At 34.8% G+C, this 19070-nt stretch overlaps 2 protein-coding genes across 2 annotated transcripts; one reads left to right on the top strand and one right to left on the bottom strand.

Annotated features, from left to right (window-relative positions):
• Positions 1-545: 545 nt before the first annotated feature.
• LOC131629078 (uncharacterized) lies at positions 546-1905 on the bottom strand. Its single transcript, XM_058899877.1, has 2 exons — positions 1173-1905; positions 546-1090 (listed from the first exon to the last, which is right to left on the bottom strand). The coding sequence occupies exons 1-2, from the start codon at positions 1903-1905 to the stop codon at positions 546-548; spliced, it is 1278 nt and encodes a 425-aa protein (XP_058755860.1).
• A 1025-nt stretch (positions 1906-2930) lies between these two features.
• On the top strand, positions 2931-3794 carry LOC131629079 (protein MAINTENANCE OF MERISTEMS-like). Its single transcript, XM_058899878.1, has 2 exons — positions 2931-2993; positions 3081-3794. The coding sequence occupies exons 1-2, from the start codon at positions 2931-2933 to the stop codon at positions 3792-3794; spliced, it is 777 nt and encodes a 258-aa protein (XP_058755861.1).
• The last annotated feature ends 15276 nt before the right edge of the window (positions 3795-19070 follow it).

The raw sequence follows: 19070 nt of genomic DNA on the forward strand, positions 1-19070 counted from the left end.
GACCACATGATATTGTGTTGATGGTTGTAATCTCTTAGAATATGTTTTATTTGTTTCCTGTGAGGCCGTTTTAATTGTTTCCTGTGTGGTTGTTTTATTTGTGGCTGTCTTTATTTCGATGTCATTGAATGTTGTTTTAGTAATGTGAAATGTTGTTTTAGTTATGTTTAATGTGAAATGTTGTTTTAGTCATTGATGGCTGCAAACTCAATTAAAAAGACATTATATTACATTCATAAAGCTAGTTGAAGTAAACATTAAGGAGGCCTATTGGACGGGCCTGCTACATTTGGACATTTACTTCGGATATGGCCTACTTCACGGCATATCCCACACATTCTCTTTTCCTTGTCCATGTCGTCCATTTCGGTTCGAATCCGAGTACTATTAGGGCGGCCTCTTTTTTTACTACGCATAGTTTCGTCATGACAAAGAGTAGCTCCTCTATATTACGGCCAATTGTCTTGATATGGGAGGATCTGGAAGCTTTGTTGGTAGACTTTAAAAACATGTTGTATCTTGAACACGTCGGGTATGTGAATGGTCTAGTCTTGGCGTATACTTTCACATGCTGCAATCACATGTGAGCAAGGCAAATGGAACGCTTGAAATTTTCCGCAATCACATGTTCTTTTTCGCAGATCAACACCGTAAGTACCAGTTGGTCGACTATCATTGCGGTTTATTCTTTCGGCCACCATAAAATAGAACCTTTCCCGGTCAAACTGATAAACATTATGACTGCTTGCTTTGTTGACTTCTTCAGTCATCCCCTTGATGCACTTGTCAGTAAAAGTTTGGCCTGATGTCAACCTCTTTGTCCATTCATGTCCACGTTGACCAAATAATGCTCCCATCCGAAAATATGTGGCCGAAAACAAAGACGTTATTGGAAGGTTTCTGGTTGCCTTTAGCACAGAGTTCATTGCTTCTGCAAGGTTAGTCGTCATGTGCCCCCATCGTTGCCCTCTATCAAACGCCCTTGCCCACTTCTCTCTGGGGATATTTTCAATCCACTCCAAAGCATCTCTATTTGTCTGACGAATTTCAGTTCTATAGTAGTTGTACGTTGACTCCGTCAATGCATATCCTGTTACAAATAATAAACAAGTCAAGAAATCGACAAAGATCATTTGACAAATGTACTTCACAAAGATCAATTAGACTATTACCCATGTTGACGAGTTTTTTACGTAGTTCCTTGTCTCTAATCGCACGCATAAAATTTTGCGCGATATGCCTAATGCAGTAGACATGTGAAGATGGAGGATTTTGCCATCCATTTGCAGGATCATCATAGGCACTTTTAATCGATGGATGTCTGTCTGATATTAGGCATAGATTGGGTTGGGGTGTCACGTGGCTTCTTAGATTGCGAAGGAAAAAACTCCAAGCATCCTTGGTTTCACCCTCGACAATAGCGAAAGCAATTGGAAAAATGTTACCATTCCCATCCTGCGTCACAGCCATCAACAATGTCCCTTTGTACCTTCCATACAACCATGTTCCGTCGACTTGAACAATTGGCTTGCAATAAGCAAAACCATGGATGCATGGTTGAAAAGCCCAAAATAGACGATGGAATATCATCTTATCACCCAACTGGCTGCCTTCGTTAGAAAATGCAGGTAACGTTTCCAAGTCTATTACCATTCCAGGCAGATGTGTTTTCATTACCAATAACCATTGTGGAAGGTCATTGTAAGATGTCTCCCAGTTTCCATACAAGGATTCTATGGCCTTTACCTTTGCAATCCACGCTTTCCTGTAAGATATATTATAACCATACTTTCCTGTTATATGAGAAATTATGAGCTTTACCTTAATTGATGGGTCGGTGTTAACCAGATCTCTGATGCAGTGAGAGACAATATCTGAGGTAAGTTGTCTATGGTCTTGCGACATTGAAGTGGTTGTGCAGACATGTGGTCCACTCAACTTACCTATCGTCCACTTGGAATTCTTCTTGCGAACTGATGCTCTACATTTGAATTGGCAAGTTGGATTCGTGCATTTGATGACATATCTGTTCTTATCATATTTGTATACCCAATAATCAAGATTATTGGTGATATGCTAATGTTGTATAACAGCAACGCACGCCTCCTTGACTTCAAACTCCATTCCCTCATATAAATCAACATCACTATAGTTTGTTTTGTGCGAACCAAATATTGATTCAGACTGTGCCTCTTCTAAACAGATATTTCGCATGTGATCCGGTGGGGCGTACATGCTAATCGGTCGTGCAATTGTGGGCTGCGACGACACAACAATATCAGGGTCATTGTCATCACCAAAAAGATCTTCATATTGCACTTCTTGTATTTTATCTTCACTGTACCCGTCCACTTGTTCGTTGGGTATAAATGGTTCGTTGTTTTGTGTTGGCTCTTCATTAGTGGGTTGGCTCAGACCGTATTGATGCGAATGCGACTCTTGCGATTGGTTAACTGCAGGACTAACAATGCGAACATAAAGCTCGACTGAGTCAAGCGGAGCAAACGAATTGTGACATTTGAACATCACTTTAACGCCATCGTCGTCTTCTATTTGTTTCATGACGTAAAAAATGTTACCGTTGTCTCCAGTAAATAACGGTAGTCGATAAATAATTTCACTTACAGGAAGTTGCAATTTTGATTCAATTCGTTCCTTCAAATGAATAAAATCGGCTCTACAATGCACTTTGAAACGTTTTGTTTCAGTATTGCTAAACGAAAAACCGTCGGTTAGATCGTTACTGATAACACCATTGTAATGCACTGAACAAATAATGTTTCTCTGAGCCATTCTGCTTTGATATAATTTTTCTCTGAACAAATAATTTTTCTATGTGTTTGAATGTGTGTTGCTATATATGTTTCAGTCAAAGTGGTATTTAAACTGTGCCAACCAAAAAATGGACACGTAGGGAATCCGTCCACAACATGTCTGGTTTGCTTGCTTTGGGAGATAATCATAGAGGAACAAGGGAGAACGTGGCTGCATACGTACGTTTTGTTACTAGTATTTCTTATACGTATTTTTCACAGTTTATTGTTTTTGTATACTAACAAAATGATATATTTTTTGTATAGGATGAGTCTAAAAGGTTTAGACTACATAATCATCTATTTGATAGGGAGCCAAGTGAGGCTATCAAGCCTTACTTGGAAAGAGCCGGTTTTGGAATCTTCGCCAAAATCAACTTTAGAAGTGTTGATTCTAAACTTGTAATTGCGATGCTTGAGAGGTGGAGGCCTGAGACACACACGTTTCATTTGCCAACCGGTGAATGTACAATCACATTAGAGGATATAAATATGTTGTTTGGCCTCCGCATAGATGGGAGGGTTGTAGTAGGTGAAACTGAAGGTCCCGATTATGCTTGTGTCGATGCTTTAGGCATAGAAACTTTTAGTGATAGGGTGAAGGGTGCGGTAAAATTGAGATGGATCCACGACGAGTTGATTGAGTTAGAACAACATTCTCCACAAACCGAGCAGGAAAATATACAGCATGCAAAATTATATATCTTAAGTATGATTGCAGTTCTATTTCCTGACAAATCTCATAATGTGTTGCATTCTTCTTGGTTCAAATTTGTCAAAGATTTTGATGAATGCGGCAAATATAGTTGGGGGTCTGCGTGTTTGTCTTACCTTTATAGGGAGATGTGCAAAGCATGTCGTGTAGGATGCATGAGTGTTGGAGGCTGCTCACTCATTCTCGCTGTGTGGACCTACTATCGCATTCCACGACTTGCTCCAAGGAGTGAAATTGCTCCATCCTATCCATACGCCACTAGGTAAATTCTTTATTCTATATATTTATTTTTCCACTAAATTAACGCATATTCCTAATTGAACTTTTTAAATATGCAAGATTTGCACAACGAGGTATGGAGTATTTCTCATCTCCAAATGCTTTTCTTGATGGATATCGTTTCATTTTGGATCACATGGTCCAAGGAGATGTAAGTTTTTTTACAAGCCATATATTAAATCTTTCATCTACGTGAATACGACTCTTATATTTATTTATGTCTTACAGTTTTTGTGGAGGCCTTACGAAAAATATCCACGTTGCACTCAACGACAAGCTCGAGCGTGGAGTGCAACTACATATATTATTTGTTTTTATATTGTGGAAATGCATCACGCCGACAGGGTTAGACTTCAATTTGGGTTTACTCAAAACATCCCTCAACCCCCGAGGTGTCTTGGAGATCATCACTTGGTAACGAAGAATGATGTAAAGGATTGTAATTATCGAGATTTGAACATTCACGAGAACAATGAGTGGAAAGATAGAAGAAACTTAATAATGACAGGTGAGGTGAGTACTACTTTACGCCACACCGATGAATATATGCAATGGTTAAGAAATATTCCATTAATATATTTGTCGAAAGAAACGTAGTTGGCAGACCCTCGTCATTATGCCTCCTCTTCATCAACCCCACAAACAACCTTTCATCAACAAATCCCACAATCATTCCAACCAACACCACAATTCCAACCAACACCACAATTCCAACCAACACCACAATTCCAACCAACAATACAATTCCAACAAACACAATTCCAACAACAAACTTCTTCCTTTCCACAAACATACCAACACACTCAAACCACACAACAACACATGTTTTTTGCCACACCAAGCCCTTACACCTCAACCCCCCAAACAAACTACTACTACCACCAAGAACAATATCAACAACAATCCACACTTCGACCACCGCTACATAACACCCCAATCCCTCAACCCGACTTCGACCAGTCATACTCCCAATCTCAACCGCTTTCACTCTCCCAACCACAATATACATTTGACACCACAAATGCCTACTATCCAGACATTCAAGCACAAGTGCCACAAACCTTTGTGGCTTCAAATCAACCACTCGTTGACATCACTGATGATGAAATACTTGATAATTTACCGACAATAACTCCAGAACAACTGGCTAGATTTATGGATGATGGTCCGTCGCATCAAAACGATGATCTTTCAAGCGACGATTCTCCACAAAGGCAACCTCCACCAAACGAAGTTCAACCGTTACGTAGGGGTACGAGACCAAAGATACCCAAAAAATGTCTCACTGGGGGTCATATGGTCCAACCAAAGCCCAAGAAAAAATAGGCTTTTTTTCCTTGTACCCGTTTATGTATTGAATAAAATAAATATTGGCAAATACATTTTTTTTATTATATTATAATGTTTTTTATTATATTTTAATCATTATTTATATTATAATGTTTTTTAATCAATTAAAATAAATATTGGCAAATAATTTTTTTTTATTATATTATAATATTTTTTATTATATTTTATTGTATTTTAATCATTATTTATATTATAATGTTTTTTAATCAATTAAAATAAATATTGGCAAATAATTGTTTTTTATTATATTATAATGTTTTTATTATATTTTATTGTATTTTAATCATTATTTATAATAAAAACATAATTATTGTAATTAATAATTCTTTAAATCAATTAAAATAAAAAAAATAAAAAAAGGCTTAGTTTGCGTCCGGCCCACCCCTGGCCGGACCCCAACGTGAGTAAAAAATCCTCTTCCAGTCTGTCCAAGGCCTGGCCGGACCCCAACTGGAAGTGTGGCATTCTGGTATTTTTTTTTCACTTAGTGGCATTCTGGTATTAAAGTTCCATAAAAGTGGCATAGTGGTAAAAAAATCTTTTTTTCTTTCTCCATACAAGACTTAAATCAATGTTATAAATTATGCTTTGGGTCATTTTATATTTTTGGATTCGGTGTTCAAAAAGCCAAAAACCTTTGTATATTTCTTTTTTACTTTTGAGACAAAAATTTACAAAAATTGCATAATTCAATTTACAATTTACATAATTCAATTTATATTTCTTTTTGTATATTTCTTTTTTACTTTTGAGTCATAAATTGCATAATTCAATTTACAAAAAATTTAAGAAAAACAAAATATTACTCTTATTTTTTATTAAAGTTGTTGATTTGTAAATACCAACAACTTGTTTACATTAATACAAAATATAAATAAATGTTGTCCTCATGGATTAAATCGTAGATCCGTGATTACACCCATTTAACTCAACTAGCACATCCAGTTGAGCTTTCCCACTCACCCTAAGCTATCCCACCCACCCAAAACAGTATTTTCATGGTAGGTTAAACTTTCCCCGATTAAATATTTTGTCAAATCATCAAGACTTGAGGTTTTTATGCTATTTCTTTAATTTCATCACTGTTATTTCTTTACTATATGATTTATCTTGTATTCTAATATTTAATTTGAGTACCACTAAAACTGATAGGATTTAATTTGATAGAAGTTGGTTCCTTATAGCATAATTGATAGGTTATAATTTTATAACACTTGATTGTTCAAGTATAAGTCACTATCAATTGTGATACTTTATTCGATACTAGGAACTCAAGTTTGCTTAAGATTGATTGTCGCTTGTTTAATTTACTCCATAGTCAATCATGAATATGAGTGAAATTAGAGATTGACCTTTAATGACTGATAGGTTAGAATTGTCGTTTTAGTGGATCGATCTATTTTTACTCATACACGTTTTTTTATCGAAATTCTTCAAAATCGTCCAAACTAAAAAAATCTCATAATTTTATTGATTCTAAATTTATGTAATTGAATTAAAAATCTCTACTGTATGACTCGAATGTTGCTTTTCTAAACTATATTTTTAATACTTCGTTTTTAATCTGTATGCGACATTCGATCGTAACTGAATCTATCACAATGATAAAGCATATCTTAAAGTCTCTAAAAATAACATATACTTAAGCATACACCTAGTAACTATACTCTTAACAACCATCATTTTTTTCTTTATTTTTTATCATTCTTTTTAGTTTGGATAAAACAGTAAAAACAACAAATATTATGGAATAAAGAGAATAATTAAGTTTAATAAAATTTTAAAAACGGAATATTATTTTTCATTATATTTGTATCTATAGCAAAGTTTATGCTAGCTCCTCCGGTGTGCCTATTCCTACCAATCTTGTCTCCTCTTATATTAACTTATCTTGAACCTTCTTCATTTATATAATAAATGCAATATCCATATGTACGTGTTAGCAATCAAGCAAGTGCTAAATACAACCATTCAAATACATCACATCTTCTTTATAATCGACAACGATATTGCATATTGACAGATTTGTAATTTAATACTAGTATTAAAAACATTATTAATGATCAAAATCAAACCCTGTTAGGTTCATTTATTTCGCCAAATATTTTGGTTTTAATGCACATTCTATGTGCTAAAATAAATACACTCTATGAATTATGCATATGAAACATAAGTATACTGTACTTTTAAGTTCTAATGATCAGATTCCATTTCGATCATTAGTTGCAATTATTTATTACTCCTACATGACTACAATGAAAACAATAAATTAAAGTGCAAGAACGGATGTGTATTTACATTAAAAATTACTACAAATTTGCTTCAATATTGCATTTAAAATTGGGAGTCTAAAAACTAATAGTATAAGAATGAAAATTGATGATAAGAATAAGAAGAAATCCTTTTTCTTTCTATCTTGAAAGACCAAATCCGTGTCGAATTATATGTAATTGTAATCTATACTTCCTCGGATAGTTGAAATGGGGTATAAGCATCACTATTGAAGAGAGAAAAGAAACAATCCGTTACTATCCCACTCATCTATAAACAAACTTATCATATTAAATTTTAATCCTACAACTTTTCTATCAAAACTTTCCCGCCAAGACTCTTTTATTATTTTTAGGGTAATTTAAAAAGTTTGTTAAGTAATTTTTTTTTATATATTTTCTACTCCTTCTATTTCGACCATTAAACGAGAGATTGACCTGATGAAGGGAGAGAATTCTTCTGGTAGGTGGCCAGAATTTTCAATGCGGTGGAGCAGGGTGAACCTACAAAATTAGCACTCTAATATCAAAGTCAGTGAAGTAATAGCGGAGTAATTTGCGAGGGTGAGAATAAGATAATACACATTATGGTGCGTGACATAGTTTATATATGCAAACAGTTAAAAACATCCTCTCGTTTGATCTGGCAGGTGTTACGGGAAGCCGTCTATTAAGATCTGATGGTGTTTAATGCATTGGTAACCTTGACCAAGTGTTCGTCTTTCTAGAGAGGATTCACGTGTTTGCATGCCTTTTGTGATGATGCTTTGGGATTGACCCTTGTAATTGCACATGTGTTACTAGAATTTTGGATGACCCAATTGTTGTCACCAATGAAGCGAGGATTGCATTGGAGTTTCTCTCCCCTCTTAGGGTTTCGGTTTTGATACTTGTCTACTTTCTATATTATCATTAATAACCTTTTGTTTTTTAGTCTTATTTATGTTAGGTTTGTGCATATTTTTAAATTAAGTGTCATATCCCAAAATTTGCCCATCTCATTTCTCCTTTCAAGCTCATACCAAAGTTCAAGACTCAAAGACACACTCTCCTAAACAATGGCTCAATGAACTAGGGTTTTTAATTCTCTAAAGAAAAACAATGAATCAAAGTCTCCAATGGATTTCATATGGCTTATGATGTTTCAAACTATCTCTGTGGCAAAGTACAAGCTTCAATTCCAAGGATTGCCCAATCAATTGCTCAGAAAGTCAATAGTCGACTAATTTGACCTAAAAGTCAACTGTGGTCAAAGCACAGTCAGAATTCCTGATTTTTTGTCAACAACATTATTTTGAAGTATCATTCATCATTTGATCAAGGATTGATCATGATTCATCAAGGAAAGTTCAGAAATCAACAAAAACCTAAAGTTTCTAAATTAGGGTTTTTTTGACCTAAAGTCAACTAAACTTTGACCAGCCATAACTTTCACATGGAACATTATAAATTTCCCATCCAAAGCTCATTTTGAAGGAAATTGAATTCTCTACAACTTTGTCTCTCACATGCCAAGGCTAGAAATGCTCCATTTGAGAGATATGGACCAAAACATTATAGGTCCTTTTTGAAAGTCAACCAAAAGCAGTTTTTTGTCAAAACCCATATCATCAAGATAAATTTTTAAAATGTAAAAAAGCTTCCAAAGTGGCTGGTAGAGGACATCTTGAGGTTTCCAAAAAATCCTAGAACTCCTCCATACCTTAAAAATTGAGGGAGATATGCCTTGTCAAAGTTGGACAATTTTAAAGGGAAAAATGTGAAAGAAGAGGCCTCAAAATGAATTTCTTTGCAAATGGGCTCATATTCTTAGGATCCAATCTCCATCTTCATGATATGTAGAGCCCAAAGTCCAATTGCCACGAATTTATTTGATTTATTTGATTTATTATGGATTTTTATTCATTTAAAAAATGATTAAATTCAAATAAATCAAAGGAAAAATCAAAGATTTAATTTGGCTCATAATTCTAATCAAATCCAATCAACATTAACTCCAAAAATCAATCAAATTTTGTGCAAGATTGATTGGAAAGAAAATGGAGCAAAAATAGAAAGATTTGAATAAATTTTCAATCAAATCTTCTTCAAATTTTCTCACACAAATTAACTTGATTTCCAAGCAAGTTTGTAACCCTAATTCACCTCTTATATAAGGCCAACAAGTGCAGCCTCTGAGAGGACGAAACCTAGCCTCCGAGAGTATTCCTCAAACTCACAAAAATTCTCAATGAAGTGTGAATTTTGTTTTCTTGGTTGCAGCAATTGTCAGGCCAAACAAGTCCTTCCAATCTCCTCCAGGGAGGTCAAAAGGTATGAATGATCGTATAACCAAGGCCCATGCTACTCAGAATTCATACTTCATGTTGTTCATACCTTTACACATGTGATTTTCGTTTTTGATATATTGTTATGTTTTAATGATATCTAATGATTCTATTTAGTTCCTTGTGACCTATAGATGAGATCCATACCATCAAATCGAAGCTTTCACGCGTAAAGGCAAAAACACCATGTTTAGGGCTAAGAAAAGCTCCTCGTCGATTTCACCTTTACAGGCATTGTTAGGCCAAACTAACGTCATATTCAGGATCAGGGGACGATTTTAAGTCAACCTGGGCGTTAATAGTATTTTTCTTACCCGTTTTCCTAAGGTTCATGTGTGCAGGTTTCTTTCCTTCGAAAATACGATTTTTCCGCAGGTAACTTCGCAAGAGTTTTCGCGTGTAAATCCGCAGGAAATCCTGAGGAAGGAGATGAATAGTGCCCTGGACGTTTGACTGCGTGCGTGGCGTGGCGTGGTTTGGTTGGACGGTCAACCCTCACAACCTCTCTCCTCGCGTGTGTGCTGATTTGATTGGTGGTCCACAGTCAACAATCTTCTCTCTCTCTCGCTCTCATTGGTTGGCTGAAGATAAGTGGACCCCAGCTCTAGTTTTTTGAATTTTCTATTTAATTCTTTGAGTTTCATTATTATATTTAGTTGTCCATCATATTAACAAAACAAAAACTTGGCTTGTTGGTGAGGATTGTTGGTGAGTGAGCGAAGGGACCCCAGTTCGAGCCTCACCAGCGACATTGTTTTTTTGTTACATTTAAATGTCACAGGTTTCTTGCAGATTCCATACCTATAGCTTACGCGTGACTACCATGTGCACTCTGTTTGTAGCTGTTTGATCATTCCCAGATCAAATCTAACGCTCCAGCTCTCACCAGTCCCCCATGATCTTCCTTAACCATGCCACACCTGATCCAGAGCTAAGTTTCTATTAAATAATTTTGTTTTAATTATATAATTCCTTTTTCTTTTTTATTTTTATTTTTATTTTCTTTTATTCTTTTTTATTAATTATTTTTTTCTAAAAAATTTTATATTTATTAAATAATGTTGTTTTTATAATTATTTATTTTTCGAAGGCTCGACTTTTTAAATAATTTTGTCAATAATTGTTTTTTTTAAATATTAAAAATTCAATTTTTGCCTATACTTTTAATTAATTAGTTAATTAGGATTTAACCCCGTAATTATTTAATTATCATATTTAATCAAATGTTCGACTTTTTGCGAATTAACTTTTAATTGTTATTTAAACATTAAAATTCTTTGTTTTACATAATTCTTTCTTTCATCATTTTAAATTAGGGTTTACGGAATTAATCAATAGATCTTTCATACACTAATCCTATTATTTTCATTCTTGATTTTCAGGATTATCAAAGACTCGACGATGATTCAAGTTTATTTAAATATAAATTAATTATAGTCTCTTTAATTTCCGTCCTTATTTTTCGCAAACCCCACAAGTTTTTATTGTAAAATCCCCCACCCACAAAACTGTAATAGCGTAGGTTTTACCTTCCGCATTTTAATTTCTGCATGATATTAATTGCGTGGTTAGTAAAATAGGGAGTGGCAAGAATAATAACTCGACATAGCTCACTAACACAAGATAAATACTCGAATCTAACGATCACGTGATTGCTACACACACACCTCTAGGGTAACCCCTCTTCCGTTGCCTTTCGATCAAAATAGTCAAGTCCCTCGAGCGTAGGGATACCTTAGCTTGCTGCCTTCGATTCAAAATCACCATGTCCCTCCATTTAAAGATCATAGTCCCTTCGATGTCGCCTTCGGTATAAATGATATTATCCCTCGATTAAATGGTGATAGTCCCTTCGATTGCTAAGGTATCCTTACTGTTGCCTTAAATGACTATTCTATCCTTTCCCGAGACTACCTGCCCCCTTTATGGTAGGGACAGTCTTGTGGCGTACGATAATTCTCGATGACCCTTCGATGACCCGCACCTCCAATTGAAAGACTTACTGCCCTCTCATGGTATGGATAGACCCTTTCGCCCGAAAGACTAAAAGAACAAATTTTAAAACTTAGGGTAGTTGCTACTAATTGCTTGCTCTAAAATTCAAATTGCTTTTCACATCTCTTTTTCAAAACGATTTCCAAAAGGCTACGCTTATTTACAAGCTAAAGTCCTTATTCAAATCTTTTCTAAACACACACTACATTTCTTTTCAAACAAACAAGTGAGCTAAGCAATTAAGAGCCCATGGATAACCATGGATACAAAGGGTGCTTTAAACCTTCCCTTTGTATAACCTACCCCCCAAACTCAATCTCTTTTAAAGTTCTTTTTCTGTTCTTTTAGCCTTTCTTTAAATTGGATAAAATAAAAGTCGGTGGCGACTCTTGCTTACCGCAACATTGCTTAAATATAAAAAGTCAGTTCACCGTATTACAAAGTGCAATGCATTCAAAGGTGTTTTGCATGCATAAAATTGAATCATGAGATAAAACTTATTTCAAGTGGTTCAAGTCAAATTAGTTAATTAGTTGAGTTAAGAAACGCATGAATGATTGATTCATATCATATTAGCTTTAGATTCAATATTACACTTCAATTTCTCAAAAATTCAAATTTTAAAGTGTGATTCGAATCAACATTATAAATGATATGAATCCAAAATAGAATATGAAAATAGATTTTGCCACTGCTAGTGTGATTCGAACCACATACTTCTCTTACTCGAACCATAAGCAAGATTGATTCGAATCAAGCTAAAAGCTGACTCGAATAAAAATACATTTCAAAATCAATATTTCAGTTCTGTCAGTCTGAATCGAATCAAATTTATTCATGACTTAAATCACCAACTCAAATCATGATTCGAATCACAAATTTAAAATTTTGGGTTTTAAAGTTCTTGACCCAAGTCATTTGACTCGAATCACACAAATTGCACTTTACTCTAATCAAATGGATAATTTTGTCTGTTTTAAGTGATATATCTCAAAGACATATAAATCATCTTGTATCATTTTTCATCATATATGTGAGCAATATATTATAACTTTGAGAGTTTTCAAAACAAAGTGTTTAGCTATCAAAGTGCCCCATATCACAATATTCTTTTGAATATGCATTCATCTTCAATCTCTAGCAAGATATACAATGAATTGATTATTTTTAATTCTTAGAGAGAGTGAGATCTATCATAGTGGAGGACTTGTTATCATTCATGTTTGTGAAGTTCTTGAAGTGCGTGTCAATATTAGGATTGTATGTTATTGCTGGAAATTGACAATCCAATAGGAGTTAAAATTAAAACATTTCTTCTCCATCAAATACTTTTATTGTTGTAGAACATATGCTTGGATCTAAGTAAGAGCACGATCAAGACTCAGTGAAGTTCTTGGAGAATTCAATATTGTTGGTTGTGTACAATATAAGAAAGAAAGATTCAGATTGAAGTTGTTATTTTTGTTTTTAATTTCAACATATTATTGGATAAGTGACTTCAAGCACACGAAGGGGGGTGAATTTTGGTATTTAAAGTTCGTGATAAATTTTATACTTTTCTCAATTAGGATCGTGTTAACAGTTCCTTTAAGAGTAAAGAGAAGCGTAAATAAAAAGAATAGTAAGTAATAGGAAATAAATCGAGTAAGGGTTAGAGAGATTGCACCTGAGAGTTATTCAGGTTTGGCCGAATGTTGGCCTTATCTTGTCCCCAAGTGTTCTTCTTGAGATTTTGACTATAAACTATGACCTTTTACAGGTTATGCCCATGAACCTTTAATACAAATTGACTTTAAGATTTTTACAAATTTATCCCTAACCAATAATAGCTTTTTTCCCAGGCTAACCTAGCAAACAGTTCTTAGAGATTTATGGCTTATCTCAATATCTAAAACAAAGTTTTTTTTCTGACGAAGCTTAAGAAACAAATAATAAAGACTTTATAATAGGTTTATCTCAAGAACCTAACTCAATCTCCCAAGAGTGTCGCACTCTTAAGAATTTAAATGACTGACACAACCACTTACAAAAATTCTTCCTCACTAGCAAAGCTTCACTGAAAAATCACTAAGGTAAGCGTAAGTGAAGAGAAATATTTATGAATTGAGAAAGAGGGAAAATTGAGAGAGAAAATCCAAAGAAAATGTAAATCGTTGGAAAGTGGTGTGAAATGAAGTAGAGGCGAGCCTCCTTTATATAGGAGTTGGAAAATCCAAAAATGGAAATAATCCATGGGCCGAATCAATTAGCCTAGAGCTGTTAAAATGGGCTACCCGGTCCTAACCGGGCCGGCCCTGATGGGCCCTGGGCTTTTTAGGGTTGGGCCAAAAAGGCCTTGTGTAATATGGGCTTGAAATTTACTACCCAAGCCCGACCCTAGATGGGCTTCGGGCTACCCGGTCCTAAATGGGCTTTTATTTAAAAAAATTAAAATAAAATGCCATAATATTTATTATAAATAAAATTAAAAAATTATGTTATTTTAAACCTAGTACATTTTTAAGTACTATATTATCTCTTATAAATACTATAATGTGTTTCTAAATACAATATATGTCTAAATTGTACAAAATAATACTTGAATATTTATTATAAGAGAAAAAAATATATATAATACGATGAAAGAATGTTAATTATATTAATATTTAATATTTAAAAGAGAAAGATTGAATAGAATCGAGATAAAATTTAGTGAGGTGAGAAAATACAATGTGCTATTTTGGAGTAAGATAATATAAATATTAATATTTTTTAAAAATTTATAATTATGCGGGCCTAGTGGGCTACCCACGACCCATATTGGCTAGCCTTAACGGGTAGCGGGCTTTTCAGAGCTGGGTTAAAAAGGCCCTGAAAAATATGGGCTCTAATTTTAAGGCCCAAGCCCTATGATTTTTAAGGCTTGGCGGGTCGGCCCATATGGGCTAGCCCATTTTGACTGCTCTAAATGAGCCAATCGATTGGTATAATGCTCCAATCGATTGGCTTACACATTTTTAATCGATTAACAAGGCCAAAAAGGAAATATTGGATATAGAGTAGTTGCAAGTCATTAATGTAATGTCATAAGTTCTTTAATAATCAATTAGCTCTTCTCTAATCGATAGGCTTAATCCTCCAATTGTTTGGTTGGCTCATAAATTTTTTTCCAATCAATTGGAACAACTTACCAATCAATTGGTTGGTTTAAAATTAGTTTTGAAAATGTTTGGACAACTTTTTAATCACTTGTTTTGGCTTAAATACATTTGAGAAAACATTTGTAGGTGTGTGTGTGTGTGTGTGTGTGTGTGTGTGTGTGTGTGTGTGTGTGTGTGTGTTTGTGTGAGTTGCCTTAATACTTCTAAGCTACTTCCTTACTTTTACAATATTCAGGTCACTTGGACTGATATGCATACATGACCTGACACACATGATATGGCGAGATTTCATATGGTTTCAAGATTCTTTGCTAGATTGTTTCTGATCATATAAGCACTTCGATCTCGAGTCTCCTTTTGGTGAGGCATATGATATTTCTCTAGTTAGGTCACCATCATCACGGTTGCAAGATATTTTTAACCTTCTATTTGCAAGCACATAGATCCACACATATGGTATCTTGATTATACAAAATGCATGTTGTATAATTGTCAAAATAGTGGAAGACTACGAATGTTTAATGGCTCTCCATTGGAGACTGGATTAGGCATAAATTGAGGATGAACACTTTGAACTAGTAGAAATTATGGTATAATCTTCTCTTTCCCTATCTCCTTTTAATCTTCTCTATGATCGGTTTCTATATGCAATTAATATATGAAGGCCGAAGGGTGAATTTGATCTTATTTTCACCTCCATCGCTTGCAAGACTTAGGTAATTTTCTGTTGATTTTTCCTAATTTCAATCCCATATTCCACTTTATGTTTTTTTCTAATTTTATTCCTCGTCTCTCGATATTATTCTTTTGTTCCAACATATTTTGTGGTGCTCAAATAACTTGATTCTTACACATATCAGGAGTTATTTCGCTTAAAGATAACAAATTAGCCTTCTTTGTATCATGTTTGCTTATCATTTTCTAGGCTTCTTGTAGAGATTGTTATGGAGGACTTTAATAGAGATATTTCTGTCAAATTTGGAGGGTGAGTTATTGGTCTTGATTCTAGGTAAATTGTGAGGGGATTTGTTTTCCCGACTTTGCTTTTGACAAATCATGTTTAATGTCAGCAACTTCAACAAAGAACGAAAAGTTAAAACTTATATCATGGTGTGTCGGCATGATTTTGGTTATGATCTTATACTAAGTCTCGTGCTTATACTCACATTTGTTATTTTTATGTGTTAGCGGTGAAATCGGGATGGACCAAAATAGTCATCAAATCTCCATGGACTCTAGAGACAGAGACCTAGTGTCATGGGAATATCAAGAGACATTTGATACCATTTATTTAGTTTTTGACGGAAATGGAGGTATGGACCATTCTTTTCCAAGGTTATTTCTTCCCTGGACTAAGAGGTGTTTTTACTAGGATATGACAAATTATTGTGAAGTACATATGACAGAGGTGTCCTTCCTCTTCATAAATGTTTATTCTTCCTCATAGGTTTCAACTTCCTTTAAATGATTTCAAGGTGGTAGTTCTGAACTACCCGTGGTCACTCCTTCATAGCTGAATCCAATGAGTTAGGCCAATGTGAAGGTAATCCAATAATATTTTGAATATAAGAGGACTGTTCCAACCATGATACTTTTTTCATCTTTTCAATGCTTAATGCATCTCAACCGACTCAAAATGGGTCCAAGGTTTACTTTTCTACGAGAAAGGTAGGAAGATGTTAGAGGAGTATACCGACTGTATAAAGAATTTCAAGAGTCAATATTACTTGGTCACACCCCCTCATTGGGGCCGCTCATGCAAGTATATGTAATGATCGATCTAGAACACCTCATAGATGCTCTGATAAATTCGTTGAATTTTATCAACAAAATCACTTCATGGTAAGATTGAGAACTTATGTTTACCTTTCTAACGACATGTCTCAAGAGAAAAAGTTAGTATCCTTTTGGGAAGCTCTGGGATATTTTTGACAATGCATAAAGACTCATCTGCTAGTGGAGACTACCACCAAAGACGAAAGGTATAATATATTTTGTAAGGAAGTGAAAGGCTTTTTTTGTGCTTTGTCATTACAAATTGGGTGTTTTCACTACTTTTATTTGTCCTTTTTGTTTGTAGACAAGATGGGTTATCACAAGAAGATGCTCCAAATGAAGAGGGTTTCAAAAGCTATTCATTTTCCTTTCGAAGTTGTCACCTTGATGATTTATTGGCCATTATACTTCTTCGGTCTCTCTAGCTCCTCATTCCTCATAGTGGTCCAAAATGAAAAACTCTTTAAGTCGACCTATAGGCGAAGGGGTCCCGAGCCAGTTATCAAGGGTAGTCATGAACAAGTTTATTTGGCTAGAGAACCTAACTTCGAAAGGCATTGATAAAAAGAACTAGATTCAGGAAGGTCAGGCCACAGGGAAAGATCTTCGTTAACTCCAAAGAATTTGTCACTGATGCTTCTAGCTCTTCCTCAACCTCGGTCGGCTAGGTAAATATAATTTTTCATTAATGTAGAGGAGTGCACATATTTCTTGAGCAAAGGTGCAACTATTTTCCGAGAAGAGATAGCAGAAATTTCATATCATATGTCCAAGACTTATGCTATTTTAGCTTTTTGAGTTGCGGGCATAGGGGACGTCTTTGCGCCCAAATGTGTTCGAAAGGATAAATATATATTTTTAGTAGCGTATTGGAGCTGTTTTACTTGAAAGGGGTCATCTCCTTACTGAACCTACCAGGCAGAGAAATCTATAGAAGGAACTTAATGATGAGATGCCAACATTCATGTATCCCCATCTATTAGTTGAGAAGGTGCGGACGTTGACTTAAGGGATAAGATAGAGGGATACCATATAGAAATTAGTTTGAAAAACATTTTTAACATTGGAACCAATATCGTTAATATGAATAGGGATTTAGAATCTTCTCACGTGACGCTAAGAGAGATGGAGATATCCTTGAATGAAGCTTGGGAAGGTTTGAAGAAGGCTCAAGATGACCTTGGTGAGATGTGATATAAAAATGTTCACCTTTCTTAAGAGTATGCAAAGGTGGTAGGGTACAATTACTCTATAATGTAGGCCTCTTTTGAGAATGCTTTGAGAATGCCTGGATCACCGCCTTTTATTTTGAGGTTTGGTATCTTTTATTTAGCAACTTTCACTTCAGGGGTTTGATTTCCTTAGTCGCACACTCATGGTGTTTATGACAACACCCCTTAGCCATACATGTCTTTTCATGACAATAAGAAAAAAATTTGGTGAAGAGTTTATGAAGCAAAATTGAAATATAAAATGCAGCAGAAAAAAAACCTTAGTTGACCATTACAAATGGACATGATCAATGATAAAATGTTTACCTCTTGTGGTAATTAACTATTGATGCAGAATCCAGAGACATGAGTGATGAACAAAGAGAAACTCCTCTAATCAATCCATATGAACAAAGTGCCTTCAATCTCAGTTCTAAGTTATACAAATGAAGACTTTGATAGAGAGAGAGAGTTTCATAAATCGAATTGGTTTAAGCAACTTTTACTTAAGCACAAGGGTTATATTTTATATAACCATTTGTGTGCGATGTTGATAAATTCCATATTTAAGTTAAATACAACAGAACTTATTAACTTAATTCACAAGCAATTGATCCAAAAACCCCAATTTATCTATGAAAAGTAAGAAAACACCTATTTGAACTTTTCTTGTAAGCATTAATCAAAAACAAATGAAAAGAACTAGAAAACCATGATTCAACACACAAAAATCAAGCCAAAGCAAATACCTGAAGAAACAAGGTTCTCTAGGCACATGCATGGCCATATGGCAAAACCAATTGCAACTACTTCATGGTGAGCAACAATTATCTCGCTAGTCAAAGGGGTAGTGCATTAGGTGAGCAAAGGCGCCAAATGCCAAGTGGAATACATGCAAGTATTTCTTATTGAGGATGAAGAAAACGTTGGGCAGATCAAGGTAGGCACACTAGGAAACACAATGGTGCGCTCATTGGAAATCCAAATTTTTTCCTATAAATAGGAGTTTCATGTTTAGTGCAAAAGGAGTTCCGGTGGATTGAGATAGTATAGAATTCAAGTGGTTCACCTTGGTCTACAACATTATAATTAGAGAGGAAGCATGAAGGAAGAATCGCTTCTCCAGTGACAGTGAAAATCACACTTCCAAGATCAACTTCTTAGAGTTACCTGCGATTACGCTAACCATGAGTA

The sequence above is a fragment of the Vicia villosa genome, unplaced genomic scaffold (genome assembly GCF_029867415.1).
Source record: "Vicia villosa cultivar HV-30 ecotype Madison, WI unplaced genomic scaffold, Vvil1.0 ctg.000506F_1_1, whole genome shotgun sequence".
NCBI classification, from domain to species: Eukaryota; Viridiplantae; Streptophyta; class Magnoliopsida; order Fabales; family Fabaceae; genus Vicia; species Vicia villosa.

Coding starts and splice junctions, on each gene's coding strand:
- LOC131629078 (XM_058899877.1), bottom strand. CDS start 1,905: ATGTCGCAAGACCATAGACAACTTACCTCAGATATTGTCTCTCACTGC. Junction 1,091..1,172: donor TAAAAAACTCGTCAACATGG/GTAATAGTCTAA, acceptor TATTTGTAACAG/GATATGCATTGACGGAGTCA.
- LOC131629079 (XM_058899878.1), top strand. CDS start 2,931: ATGTCTGGTTTGCTTGCTTTGGGAGATAATCATAGAGGAACAAGGGAG. Junction 2,994..3,080: donor GGGAGAACGTGGCTGCATAC/GTACGTTTTGTT, acceptor TTTTTTGTATAG/GATGAGTCTAAAAGGTTTAG.